Below are 14,018 nucleotides of genomic sequence, written 5' to 3'. Positions count from 1 at the left end.
TGGATTGGTAATAGTGGATTGGATTGGTAATAGTGGATTGGATTGGTAATATTGGATTGCATTGGTAATATTGGATTGGTAATGGTGGATTGGATTGGTAATATTGGATTGGTAATAGTGGATTGGATTGGTAATAGTGGATTGGATTGGTAATGGTGGATTGGATTGGTAATGGTGGATTGGATTGGTAATATTGGATTGGTAATGGTGGATTGGCTTGGTGATGGTGGATTGGCTTGGTAATGGTGGATTGGCTTGGTAATGGTGGACTGGATCGCTTTAGAGCCCTTGCTGAACCGTAACACACCGTGCCGTCTCTGCCAGGGCTACTACAAGCGCACGCCGGCCTACATCCCGGTCAGGAAGCAGCAGCGGCAGGGCTGCTTCGCGGTGCCCATGGTCCACTCCACCTTCCTCATCGACCTGCGGAAGGAGGCGTCCAGGCAGCTGGCTTTCCACCCGCCGCACCCCGACTACAGCTGGGCCTTCGATGACATCATCGTGTTCGCCTTCTCCGCCCGGATGGCAGGTATTTGGACGAGGCACTGGATTCTGTGTGTGTTGTTGTCAATATGAGATTAGATTAGATACAATTATTACAGTTAAGCACAAGTACAGTACAACGCAAATAAGTTTGGCATCCAACCAGAGTGCAAATGTAACAGTAAAGTGCAACAGTAGTGCAATATTGCAGACTATAATATAATATAAAGTGCAATATCTGAAATAAAAAGAAAACTATACTCGTAAAAAAAAAAAGTACTATACTTATAATACTACTTATCGCTGCTGTCGGGACAACCTCATAACTCCACTTTTTTTATTTATTTTTTATTATATAAATCAACTCCGTAGATCATCCTCCATATGTGTGTGTGGGTTTTACAAAGTTTAAACAATGGAAAAGCATTAAACCGATCATCTGTCTAAACCTCCTAACTCTATTCACCCTCAAATCTGTGTTTGTTTTTTTCATCTGCTGAAAAGTTGGGTTTTTGGAGTTATGAGGTTTTGTCCCGACAGCAGCGTTATGCTAGTATGTCTATACCACTATGCTACTATACTTATACTACTACTTATCATGCTAGTATGTCTACTACTATGCTACTATACTTCAAATAGTTCGACACTATTTGACCAACAACGCCACTGACCCTTAGCTGCCAGAGATGTACCCTTCCTGCTGACTTGTTGTTCACAATCTGTAAGTTGCTCTGGCTAAAAGCGTCAGCTAAACGCCTAAATGTAATATACAATGTCCAGGTGATTAAACTGGGTATACAACTAGCAGACTAGTTGTCCCTTTTCAATTTATACTACACGTTTATAGTGTGTATTGACATTATGCAGTACAATGTTTTGATTGATGGCAGCCATTTCAGCACCAAGCCTTCAAACAGAGTGTGAATATTCAGAATAGTTTTAGTTAACTGTATTTTCCTTGTTCCACAGACGTGCAGATGTTTGTGTGTAACAAGGAGACGTACGGCTCCTTCCCGGTGCCTCTGCGGTCCCACAACACCCTGAAGGACGAGGAGGACAACTTCCTGCACTCGCTGCTGGAGGTGAACGGTGAGCGGCGCGGGTTCAAGAGCCTTTACCGTCTGCCTTACACCCGGGTATCTGCAGGCCACTGAAGCATCACATTCATAGTTCTCAATTTAAGGCCTTTAAAGAAACACGCCAAACATTTTGGGAAATTAGCTTACCGTCTTCTCCAGAGAGAGACAAGAAGATATAGACACCAGTTTCCTCTGTGCGTTCAGTAGAAAGCTATCTGGCTGCATGTTAGCCTAGCTTAGCACAATGAATGGAAGCGGACAGTGACGGTTAGCCTTCAGGAGATGTGTTAGTTGGACAATGCCTAGGCTAACCGGCACTGTCCGCTTCCATTCATTGTGCTAAGCTAGGCTAACGTGCAGCCAGATAGCGTTCTACTGAACGCACAGAGAGGAAACTGGTATCTATCTTCTTGTCTCTCTCTGGAGAAGACTGTAAGCTAATTTCCCCAAAAATGTTGGCGTGTTCCATTAAAGTTAAGGTATTAAAAAGTCTTAAATTTTATTTGCACAGGCTGTCGGGAGATGACATAATGTAAAAATATATGAAAGGTTTTTGTATTCAAGTTGTTTTTTGCGGGGTTACCGGGAGCTTGGTGCGTCTGGCAAGAGCTTGTTTGGAACTTCTGCAAGTGCCGCCGCCTTTCTTTGGGGGTTTTGCTAGTATGGTCGTGAAATTGGTATTAAATCTCGCTCTAAATGGTGTTAAAATGGTCTTTAAAAAAAGTCTTAACTTGTTGAAACCTGCAGACACCCTGTACGACTCCCTGTTCCCCCACCGGCTTCAAGCTCCTACTGGACTTCCTGTCCGCTCTTATGGAATGTAAAGCTTTCAGCATGGGGGCTCTTGTTTCACCATTCTTACCATTTACTCGTCCATCTTCCCTCTCACTATGTAGTGCGAAATCCCCCAGTGATGCCCTCCGAACACATACCCGCCCCTAGCAAACACCCAGACAAACTGGGCTTTGACGAGGTGAGTAACGGGAGGTTTGCTTTGAAGATGGGTTAACTGCAAAAAATTGCTCTTTTTTCCCCCTTCTTTTTTTGTGTCTTACTTCTTTCTGTGCTAAATGCCGCCCCCTGCTGTCGTAAATGTGTCACTGCGCTGATGACTGCCTCCATTGTTGCAGGTGTTCATGATAAACTTGCCGAGGCGGACCGACCGCAGGGAGCGCATGTTGAAGACGCTGTACGACCAGGAGATCGACTGCAAGGTCACCGCGGCTGTGGACGGGAAGTACGTCAGACCAGGCCAGAATAAAACATGCACGCGTGGTGTTACTGCACATTATTACACCTACTTGCTATTGGCATATTATTATCCCTCCTCTCACTCTCTTAGATTAGATTAGATTTGAATGTATTGTCATCATACAGCACAAGTACAGTACAACGAAAGGAAGTTTGGCATCCAACCAGAGTGCAAATGTAACGGTAAAGTGCGATAGTAATATACAACTGGGTATAACATATATAAATTAGTACTACTGAGTAATGGTGCTAATCATATTTTATGTACAGAGTTGTAGTATTAATATGTACAGAGATACAGGTATAAAGACACTATGGTAGTAAGTCATACTGGCCAGCAGCGTAACTAGTAAGCGTAGGATATGTACGGATATAGATATAGTAGCTACAGATATATAAAAAGAGTTATGCAGGTATGTACAGACAGATAAATATATATTTATACAGCATTATTGTACATGCGATCATACAGAGGTTATATGGGTTCCAGAGCGATGAGCGCTAGTGATGTGCATAAATGTAGTTCTCTAGTGTCGTTCCAGAGCGATGATCGCTAGTGATGTGCATAAATGTAGTTCTCTAGTGTCGTTCCAGAGCGATGAGCGCTAGTGTTGTGCATAAATGTAGTTCTCTAGTGTCGTTCCAGAGCGATGAGCGCTAGTGTTGTGCATAAATGTAGTTCTCTAGTGTCGTTCCAGAGCGATGAGCGCTAGTGTTGTGCATAAATGTAGTTCTCTAGTGTCGTTCCAGAGTGATGAGCGCTAGTGTTGTGCATAAATGTAGTTCTCTAGTGTCGTTCCAGAGCGATGAGCGCTAGTGTTGTGCATAAATGTAGTTCTCTAGTGTCGTTCCAGAGCGATGAGCGCTAGTGTTGTGCATAAATGTAGTTCTCTAGTGTCGTTCCAGAGCGATGAGCGCTAGTGATGTGCAGAAACTGAGTTATCTTGTGTCGTTCCAGAGCGATGAACGCCAGTGATGTGGAGAAACTGGGCATCCACATGCTGCCGGGCTACAGCGACCCGTACCACGGGCGCCCGCTGACCAAGGGAGAGCTGGGCTGCTTCCTGTCCCACTATAACATCTGGAAAGAGGTCAGTGAGAACATCACGTTAGATTACATTCAAATGTGTTGTCATCATACAGCAAAAGTACAGTACAACGAAAAGAAGTCTGGCATCCAACCAGAGTACAAATGTAACAGTAAAGTGTAATAGTAATATACAATGTACAGGTGATTAAACTGGGTATAAAATATATAAGATGGTACTACTGAGTAATAGTGCTAATCAGATGTATGTACAGAGTTGTAATATTAATATGTACAATGATACAGGTATAAAGACACTATGGTATATGGTAGTAAGTCATACTGGCCAGCAGCGTAACTAGTAAGAGTAGGCAGTAGGTAATGGATATGTATAGATATAGTATCAGTAGTACAGTATAGTAGTATAGCTATGTAACAAGGATTATATGTAGGTATGTACAGACTGATGTGGACATGTACAGAGTCAGATATAGATATAGTATCTACAGACATGTAAAAAGCATTATATGTAGGCATGTACAGACAGATGTGGACATGTACAGATATAGATATAGTATCTACAGACATGTAAAAAGCATTATATGCAGGTATGTACAGACGGATGTGGATATATATATATGGTAAGAATAAATATATATGGTATATACAACATTATTGTACATACATGAGTAAATAGAGTTATATGCAGGTGTTTAAAGTAGGAATATAGAAGGATTATATGCAGGTATATTCAAACGGATATGGATATATATATGGTATATACAGCATTATTGTACATGCTATCATACCGAGTTATATGGGTAATATGCAGGTGTATAAGTAGGTATATAGGAGGATTATATGCAGGTATATTCAGACCGATGGATATATAAATACAGTATATGAATGTGTATACGGTGGGTGGTGGTGGTGAGAGGGACCAATCTGTGTGTCGTCTTTCCAGATCGCGGATCGAGGTCTGCAGACGTCCCTGGTGATCGAGGACGACCTGCGCTTCGAGGTCTTCTTCAAGCGTCGGCTGATGAACCTGATGAGCGAGGTGGACGCGGAGGGGCTGGACTGGGACCTCATGTGAGTGTCTCTAATATCTTCTTTTTTTATTGCAGCAAGGTTACATTCATGGTTCTAGGTACGTTGGAGGTTAAGGTGTTGAGCTGGAGAAGTCGGAGTGAAGGAGAGTAAAGCCAGAGACTAACCGAGTCGCTCCTTACTGCCCTGAGACTAGAGTGGGCACAGGCTGTTAATTTCCGGTAACGGCGCCTTAATGACTTTCCCAGTAAACCACAGAAGAAGGTGCCGTTAGCAGAAATGAACAGCTTCACTGGAGGATTTGAGAGGAGACTTTTTCTACTGTATTTTAGCAGTGGCTTGTGTTTTTACCCCACCAGCCTTTGTTGAGGCTCTTTGAGCTTTCTGTTGATCCCTTCGAAAACACAATGTGAACTTGCAATAATTAGTTAGGATGAGTTATTGACTTAACCCTCAGAATCCAAGGTGGTTCGTTATAGAGCTTTGTACATACATATACGGTCAATAGAGCTACATTCACCCTACATTCACCCCAATGAGAGATGTAGAGGTTTTGACCGAATTGAGGGAAATATTGGACCGTATCTTACATTTACATTTAGTCATAAGGGTCAGTAAGATTGTTCATCAAACAGTGTTGAACTTTAGTGCTACAGTCTTATGAGTGCATAGTAGTAAAGACATAATTAGTATAGTAGGTACAGGTAGTAATATAGGCATGGTAGATTACTTTGTAGTTTTTTCTTCTTCATTTCAGATATTGATTGAAGTGTGTTTTTAGTTGACGGTGGAAACGTCGAAGGTGCTCTGAACATTCTGACAACTAAATTGACCTGTAAGATCCAGCTAGTTTAGTTTAACAAGTTTGTTTTGAGACTAACCCAATGAGTTATGTCAAAGTGTTAAATGTTAACCGTTAATGTTGATGCACCAACAGTCAAGTTCCTTGTATGTGCAATCTTACTTGGCAATAAAGACCTTTCTGATTGTGATTCTGATTAGCGATGGCGCCTGTGTGAAAGCCCCGCCCACTTTGGAGACGGGGACTGTTAGATTTTGATCCCATTGGTCTTTATCTTATTAGAGCATCTTTTGTTGCCCAGACACACTGGTAACTGGATTCTATCGGACTCGCTCAATTCATCTGCTTATGATTACGGTTCCCAGAGCGTGCTTCTCTTGTAGTGCTCCAATACTCTTTGAACGCCCCTTCAATGCACTTTAACGTTTGATACTCGTCCAACCTTTGGACAATTTATTGCTTTGATTAATAATAACCATTGCATGTCATTTTGTAATTGCTTTTAGTCTGCTTTTCCTGTATCATCTTGTTTCCTGTTTTTATCTTATTTTAACGTGATTTTTATGGCGCCGCTGATTACTTGTTTCTATCTTTGTTTTATCGTTGTGTTATTCTATCTCTTTTAGTTGTCTACCCGGCGACGTCACTGTGAACGAGGGAATCCTCCGTGTCCCTCGAGTTTAAATTTAAAAAGAAAAGAGAGAAAAAATAGGAACTCCATTCATGCATCTGAATTATTATTATGTATTTGTATTGTATTTATTTATTTAATTTATTTATTACCCAGGGACAATGCACATCAATCAACATGTTCAGTTTCCACATCAATGTAAATGGAGCTAGCTTTCATTCCGTAGTCCCTGCCTAACACCCCTTCCTGACGCGACGCGAGCGAGCGTGATTGCGAAAATGATTAAAATGTATTCGTTTCAATCAGACTATCCTGACCTACCGCGAGCGACGGCGAACTGAGCGGCGATGTCGTTCCCCCCCTCAAATATTCGCTCGCTGTGTCTCTAGTTGAGCGATTACTTGGCAGAGTCCCGCCCCTAAACACTTTTTATTGGTCAAGAATTGCAGTCTGCTTTGCCCCCGCCCCCCGTTAACACACACAGACACACTCGGACACGCGCCGCCGCCTCATATCAGGACAGTGTCGCGTGCGATTTCGTCTCCAGTTCGCTCGCTCGCTCGCTGCCTGTCAGGAACCGGTGCAACATGCATGTCTTAGTCCCCGGAGGAAACCCACGCAAACACACGGGGAGAGAACATGCGAACTCTACACAGACGGGCCTCCCGCCGGGGGTTCGAACCCAGGACCCTTGTGCTGTGAGGCAGCGGTGCTGACCACTGTTCTCTCTTCCCCCCCCCCGCAGTTACATCGGACGGAAGCGAATGCAGGTGGATCACCCGGAGAAGGCGGTGCCTAAAATCCACAACATAGTGGAGGCGGACTACTCCTATTGGACGCTGGGGTACATGATGTCATTACAAGGGGCCATGAAGCTCCTGGCTGCGGAGCCGCTGAAGAGGGTGCTGCCCGTGGACGAGTTCCTGCCCATCATGTTCAACAAGCACCCTGTGTAAGTGGCCGCGTGTGCCCCCTAGAGTTCAACAAACACCCTGTGTAAGTGGCCGCGTGTGCCCCCTAGAGTTCCTGCCCATCATGTTCAACAAACACCCCGTGTAAGTGGCCGCGTGTGCCCCCTAGAGTTCCTCCTCCCCGTCATGTTCAACAAGCACCCCGTGTAAGTGGCCCTGTGTGCCCCCTAGAGTTCCTCCTCCCCGTCATGTTCAACAAACACCCCGTGTAAGTGGCCGCGTGTGCCCCCCAGAGTTCCTCCTCCCCGTCATGTTCAACAAGCACCCTGTGTAAGTGGCCGCGTGTGCCCCCCAGAGTTCCTCCTCCCAGTCATGTTCAACAAGCACCCTGTGTAAGTGGCCGCGTGTGCCCCCCAGAGTTCCTCCTCCCAGTCATGTTCAACAAGCACCCCGTGTAAGTGGCCCTGTGTGCCCCCTAGAGTTCCTCCTCCCCGTCATGTTCAACAAGCACCCAGTGTAAGTGGCCCTGTGTGCCCCCTAGAGTTCCTCCTCCCAGTCATGTTCAACAAGCACCCCGTGTAAGTGGCCGCGTGTGCCCCCTAGAGTTCCTCCTCCCTGTCATGTTCAACAAACCCCCCGTGTAAGTGGCCCTGTGTGCCCCCTAGAGTTTAGAAGAGTTAGTCATTCAACCTGTCATTTAACCCGTCTTAGTCCCTGTGAGATCAAGGGTCTGTTTTTTTGTAAGGGAGACCTGGCCAAGATGGTAGCATTTAAAAAAAGTAAGACGACAACAATAATTAATCGATACATTTCCACTGCTTATTCTGTGTATCTGCTGGGTGTTAAAAAAGTCTGGGAGATGAAATTATATCAAATATATGAAATGTTTTTGTATTCGAGTTTTCTTTCTTTTTTTTTTTTGCGAGGTTACCGGGAGCTCTGTGTGTCTGGTGAGAGCTTGGTGTGTCTGGTGAGAGCTTGGTGTGTCTGACGAGAGCTTGGTGCGTCTGGTGAGAGCTTGGTCTGTCTGGTGAGAGCTCGGTGTGTCTGGTGAGAGCTCGGTGTGTCTGGTGAGAGCTTGGTCTGTCTGGTGAGAGCTCGGTGTGTCTGGTGAGAGCTTGGTGTGTCTGACGAGAGCTTGGTGCGTCTGGTGAGAGCTTGGTCTGTCTGGTGAGAGCTCGGTGTGTCTGGTGAGAGCTTGGTGTGTCTGGTGAGAGCTCGGTGTGTCTGACGAGAGCTTGGTGTGTCTGGTGAGAGCTTGGTCTGTCTGGTGAGAGCTCGGTGTGTCTGGTGAGAGCTTGGTGTGTCTGGTGAGAGCTCGGTGTGTCTGACGAGAGCTTGGTGTGTCTGGTGAGAGCTTGGTCTGTCTGGTGAGAGCTCGGTGTGTCTGGTGAGAGCTTGGTCTGTCTGGTGAGAGCTCGGTGTGTCTGGTGAGAGCTTGGTGTGTCTGGTGAGGGCTTGGTGTGTCTGGTGAGAGCTTGGTGTGTCTGGTGAGGGCTTGGTGTGTCTGGTGAGAGCTTGGTGTGTCTGGTGAGAGCTTGGTGTGTCTGGTGAGAGCTTGGTGTGTCTGGTGAGAGCTCGGTGTGTCTGGTGAGAGCTCGGTGTGTCTGGTGAGAGCTTGGTGTGTCTGGTAAGAGCTCTGTGTGTCTGGTGAGAGCTCGGTGTGTCTGGTGAGAGCTCGGTGTGTCTGGTGAGAGCTTGGTGTGTCTGGTGAGAGCTTGGTGTGTCTGGTGAGAGCTCTGTGTGTCTGGTGAGAGCTCTGTGTGTCTGGTGAGAGCTCGGTGTGTCTGGTGAGAGCTCTGTGTGTCTGGTGAGAGCTTGGTGTGTCTGGTGAGAGCTTGGTGTGTCTGGTGAGAGCTTGGTGTGTCTGGTGAGAGCTTGGTGTGTCTGGTGAGAGCTTGGTGCGTCTGGTGAGAGCTTGGTGCGTCTGGTGAGAGCTTGGTGCGTCTGGTGAGAGCTTGGTGCGTCTGGTGAGAGCTCGGTGTGTCTGGTGAGAGCTTGGTGTGTCTGGTGAGAGCTCGGTGTGTCTGGTGAGAGCTCTGTGTGTCTGGTGAGAGCTTGGTGTGTCTGGTGAGAGCTTGGTGTGTCTGGTGAGAGCTTGGTGTGTCTGGTGAGAGCTCGGTGCGTCTGGTGAGAGCTCGGTGTGTCTGGTGAGAGCTTGGTGCGTCTGGTGAGGGCTTGGTGTGTCTGGTGAGAGCTTGGTGCGTCTGGTGAGAGCTTGGTGCGTCTGGTGAGGGCTTGGTGTGTCTGGTGAGAGCTTGGTGTGTCTGGTGAGAGCTTGGTGTGTCTGACGAGAGCTTGGTGTGTCTGGTGAGAGCTCTGTGTCTGGTGAGAGCTTGGTGCGTCTGGTGAGAGCTTGGTGTGTCTGGTGAGAGCTCTGTGTCTGGTGAGAGCTTGGTGTGTCTGGTGAGAGCTCGGTGTGTCTGGTGAGAGCTCTGTGTGTCTGGTGAGAGCTCTGTGTGTCTGGTGAGAGCTTGGTGTGTCTGGTGAGAGCTTGGTGCGTCTGGTGAGAGCTTGGTGTGTCTGGTGAGAGCTTGGTGTGTCTGGTGAGAGCTTGGTGTGTCTGGTGAGAGCTCGGTGTGTCTGGTGAGAGCTTGGTGTGTCTGGTGAGAGCTCGGTGTGTCTGGTGAGGGCTTGGTGTGTCTGGTGAGAGCTCGGTGTGTCTGGTGAGAGCTCGGTGTGTCTGGTGAGAGCTCTGTGTGTCTGGTGAGAGCTCTGTGTGTCTGGTGAGAGCTTGGTGTGTCTGGTGAGAGCTTGGTGTGTCTGGTGAGAGCTTGGTGTGTCTGGTGAGAGCTTGGTGTGTCTGGTGAGAGCTTGGTGCGTCTGGTGAGAGCTTGGTGTGTCTGGTGAGAGCTTGGTGTGTCTGCTGGGAGCTTGGTGTGTCTGGTGAGAGCTTGGTGTGTCTGGTGAGAGCTTGGTGTGTCTGGTGAGAGCTTGGTGTGTCTGGTGAGAGCTTGGTGTGTCTGGTGAGAGCTTGTCTGGTGAGAGCTTGGTGTGTCTGGTGAGAGCTCTGTGTGTCTGGTGAGAGCTTGGTGTGTCTGACGAGAGCTCGGTGTGTCTGGTGAGAGCTTGGTGTGTCTGGTGAGAGCTTGGTGTGTCTGGTGAGAGCTCGGTGTGTCTGGTGAGGGCTTGGTGCGTCTGACGAGAGCTTGTATGGAACGTGCGCTTATTTAAATAGGTGCACAAGTGCATCCGCCAGGTCAGTGTCTCTATGTTGTTGTTGTTTTTTGCTAGTATGGTCGTGACATTTCTATAAAGTTTTGCTCGAAGTGGTATTAAAAACGAGTCTTAAATGTAACTTGTTGAAGCTTGCAGATACTCTCTCTCACTGACTCTCCCCCTATCTCTCTCTCTCTCTCTCACGGTCTCTCACTCTCTCACTGTCTCTCTCTCGCTCTCTCTCCCTCTCACTCACTCTCTCACTGTCTCTATCTCACTGTCTGTCTTTCTCTCACACACTGACTCTCCCCCTATCTCTCTCTCTCTCTCTCACGGTCTCTCACTCTCTCACTGTCTCTCTCTCGCTCTCTCTCCCTCTCACTCACTCTCTCACTGTCTCTATCTCACTGTCTGTCTTTCTCTCACACACTGACTCTCTCTCTCTCTCTCTCTCTCTCTCTCTCTCTCTCTCTCTCGCTCTACCCTGTCTTGACGTCCTCTCCTCTCCCCCCACAGCTCCGACTACATGGACCAGTTCGAGACGCGGGACCTGAAGGCCTTCTCGGCCGAGCCCCTCCTCGTCTACCCCACCCACTACACCGGCGACAGCGGCTACATCAGCGACACGGAGACCTCCACCGTCTGGGACAACGAGAAGGTCCGCACGGACTGGGACCGGGGCCGCTCGGGCAAGACGGGCGAGCAGGCCGAGATCAGCAGCGAGGCCCAGAACTCTGACGTGCTCCAGTCCCCCCTGGACAGCACGGCGCGGGACGAGCTATGAGCGGGACGCGGTGGGAGCCTCGTGGAAGATTCTGATCAGAAGATTCCAATCAGAAGATTCCAATCAGAAGATTCCCATCAGAAGATTCCGCTGGGCAGACCACCTTTTTTTTCATTTTTCATTTTTTTCATTTATTCATCATCTTTCAGATCAGATCCTTCTCTTGCATCATCGCAGGGATGTGAGATTGATGTCAGAGGGAGATTGAATTCATTCAGGTGTGACAAGTGGGGGGAAAAAGAACGAAAAACAAAAAAAAAGGGATCAGCTGCATCTTAAGTGTTATCATCGTTTTACCCTTTTGTCAAATTACACTTCTTCATAACGGCACTAGACTTGCCATTCAGAATGGCATTTGCAGTACCCAGCCTCTGTCTGTCATACAGAATTGAACTCGCGTACGGAATTGAAATTTACACGATTGGACTGTTACACTTCAATTACTCCTCTGGAGAATTGTATTTTATTGTCATGATTTAGCCGATACTCTGCAAAGTGCAATCTTTTTTTCCTCTCCCCTCTCTCTCTCTCCCTCATTAGTCTCTAGACCAGGGGTCGGCAACCTTTTTAGGCACGAGTGCCACCATTGGCACGCGGTATCTTAACCAATGGCACGCTAGCAAGTGTGTAAGAGAGGAACCTTTTTGGAAATGTTGAAGTGTCCTCTCATCCCCATGCAGAGTTAACCTCTTTCACTGCCTGTTATTCATGGTAGGTTGACTGATATATCTCGGATATTTCAGGGTCAGAGCCAATTGGAAGGGTGAGTCTGTTATTGTTTGCTGAACATTGAGACCAAACATGAGAAGACCTTTTAAAGGACGATGCAGACAAGGCTGAATGTGTCCAGGTATGGCAATCAAGCATCTCATAAAGACGGCGGCATTCTCGTATAGCGCTCTTATATAATTATGAGAGGAAAATGGTTATTAAAACTATTGCTATGCACGTTGCCTATATGGATGGAATAGAAGTACAGATCTGTTGGAGATTTCGATTTTGATTATCAAAAAGGTTGCCGACCCCTGCTCTAGACTCTGACCTCCCCTATATCCTTATTTCACAGAGCGAAATCGAGACCGAACTAACATACCCGCCACCCCCCTTTTAAGTCTGAAAGGACTTGATGAAAGTACGTGTTTATTATTCCGAGTGTACCCATGTGTGTTGTGGAAACACAGGAGAGACCTGCATGCGTTTTTACTTTCTCTTTTTTAACACTCCCATTTTTGAGTTTTTTTTAGCCCTGAAAATGTTATTGTTCTCGTGTGCACCGTGACCAAACACAGCCGGCGAGAACACCCTGTGCCGAGATTTTAAAACCAAACCTAGTAATTACAGCTTCAGTTGTTGGAGTGTCGAGCCTTAAAGGTGCTGTTGTGTAAGTGGTATTTTTTTGTTAGAATAAGTGGTCTAACATGTTAAAACAATAGCTCTACATTCCGACGGTCATCACTGATATAGAGTGTCTGGTCAGTAACGTGGGTCTCTCCCAGTCCCTCCACTCTGCAGTAAACACGGCATACATTTCCTGGTATCTTGGCCCCACTTTACCCAATCAGGACAGATAACTCCACACTGCCAAAATGCTCTGACAAAACTATGAGAAATGAGAACTAGTTTTAAGCAAATATGTGCTTGAAACAAGGAAAATAATCTACCAGTGGAGTAAGAAAATTAGGCTTGGTAAGATTTCTTGAAACAAGGAAAAATATCCAGGGTTCTCTCTCCTGATTGGATAAAGTGGGAACGGGATACCAGAAACATTTATTTTGTGTTTACTGCAGAGCGGAGGGACCCGGGAGACCCATGTTACTGACCAGACACACTATAACAGTGATGGCTGTCAGAACGAGCTATGTAACACTTATTTATACAAAAATATATAACTTACAGCACCTTTAATTCACGGCCCTACTGTGTGTGTGTCTGCTGCCACTGCTTCTGGTTACTTCCAGGCTAGGCGCGACCGCCCGCTGTGAACGCCTCAAACATTGTGGTTTTCTGAGGCATATACGATTATAAACGGCAATTAGGTTCCCACACAATATCCCTCCCCTGCCACAGACGACACAGCTCTCACCTCTCCCTCGCATTCTCCTCTGGAGGGCGGGGCTTTTGATTTTGGAGGATTTTCGGGTTGTGTGCATGACTGGATAAAAAAAGAAAAGGATCACGATCAAATACGTGCTTTAATTTATCCCAGGTTATTTATTGTATGACAGTTTTGAGTGTAGACCTCCTGAGAAGTTCACTTTAGTAACGCTACGGTGCAATCACAAGGTGGGAGATCTCGTCTCTGTGGGTGTCTTCAGTTGAGCCAAATTATGCAAGGAAAGAAATGGTCTTGTCAACGAGCGATGCATTGTGCCTTGAAACCTAAGAATAAAGTATTTTGTAAAAAAAAAAAATCATGATTTAACACTACTGTTCTGTACAGGGAGCTGGAAGAGGAAGTCAATTGCATTATGATAAGAGGTTTGATGTCAAATATATCATATTTAATTTTAAAGTTGAGCAAGCTGTTGCTGGGCGACAGTGGCTCAGTAGGTAGAGCGGTCATCTGGTAGAAGGTTCCCGGTTCAATTCCCGGGATGAATTGGTGAATGTGAGGCATAAATTGTAAATGGCAAATGGTGCATTTTATATAACGCCTTTTATCCAAAGCGCTTTGCTCACTTTCACACTTTCACACACCGATGGCGGAGGCAACCGTGCAAGGTGCCAACCTGCTCATCGGGAGCAGTTTAGGGGTTAAGTCAGTGTCTTGCTCAAGGACACTTCGACACGCTGCCCGGGAGCCTGAGCGGGAATCGAACCGGGAACCTTCCCATTACCAGA

General features: G+C 46.6%; 1 protein-coding gene across 1 annotated transcript in view; it reads left to right on the top strand.

Annotated features, from left to right (window-relative positions):
* Positions 1-13,633, top strand: part of colgalt1a (collagen beta(1-O)galactosyltransferase 1a) — a 30,694-nt gene extending 17,061 nt beyond the window's left edge. Inside the window, exons 5-12 of the mRNA XM_084329515.1 lie at positions 325-529; positions 1,453-1,572; positions 2,459-2,535; positions 2,693-2,799; positions 3,772-3,904; positions 4,805-4,932; positions 7,069-7,275; positions 10,910-13,633. Of these exons, the coding sequence (XP_084185641.1) occupies positions 325-529; positions 1,453-1,572; positions 2,459-2,535; positions 2,693-2,799; positions 3,772-3,904; positions 4,805-4,932; positions 7,069-7,275; positions 10,910-11,177 (1,245 nt within the window). The 3' untranslated portion in view covers positions 11,178-13,633. The remainder of the gene's footprint in view (positions 1-324; positions 530-1,452; positions 1,573-2,458; positions 2,536-2,692; positions 2,800-3,771; positions 3,905-4,804; positions 4,933-7,068; positions 7,276-10,909) is intronic.
* The last annotated feature ends 385 nt before the right edge of the window (positions 13,634-14,018 follow it).

This window comes from Notolepis coatsorum (genome assembly GCF_963971535.1).
Source record: "Notolepis coatsorum genome assembly, chromosome: 14".
Lineage (NCBI taxonomy): Eukaryota > Metazoa > Chordata > Actinopteri > Aulopiformes > Paralepididae > Notolepis > Notolepis coatsorum.
This window is presented reverse-complemented; position numbering and strand designations above follow the sequence as displayed.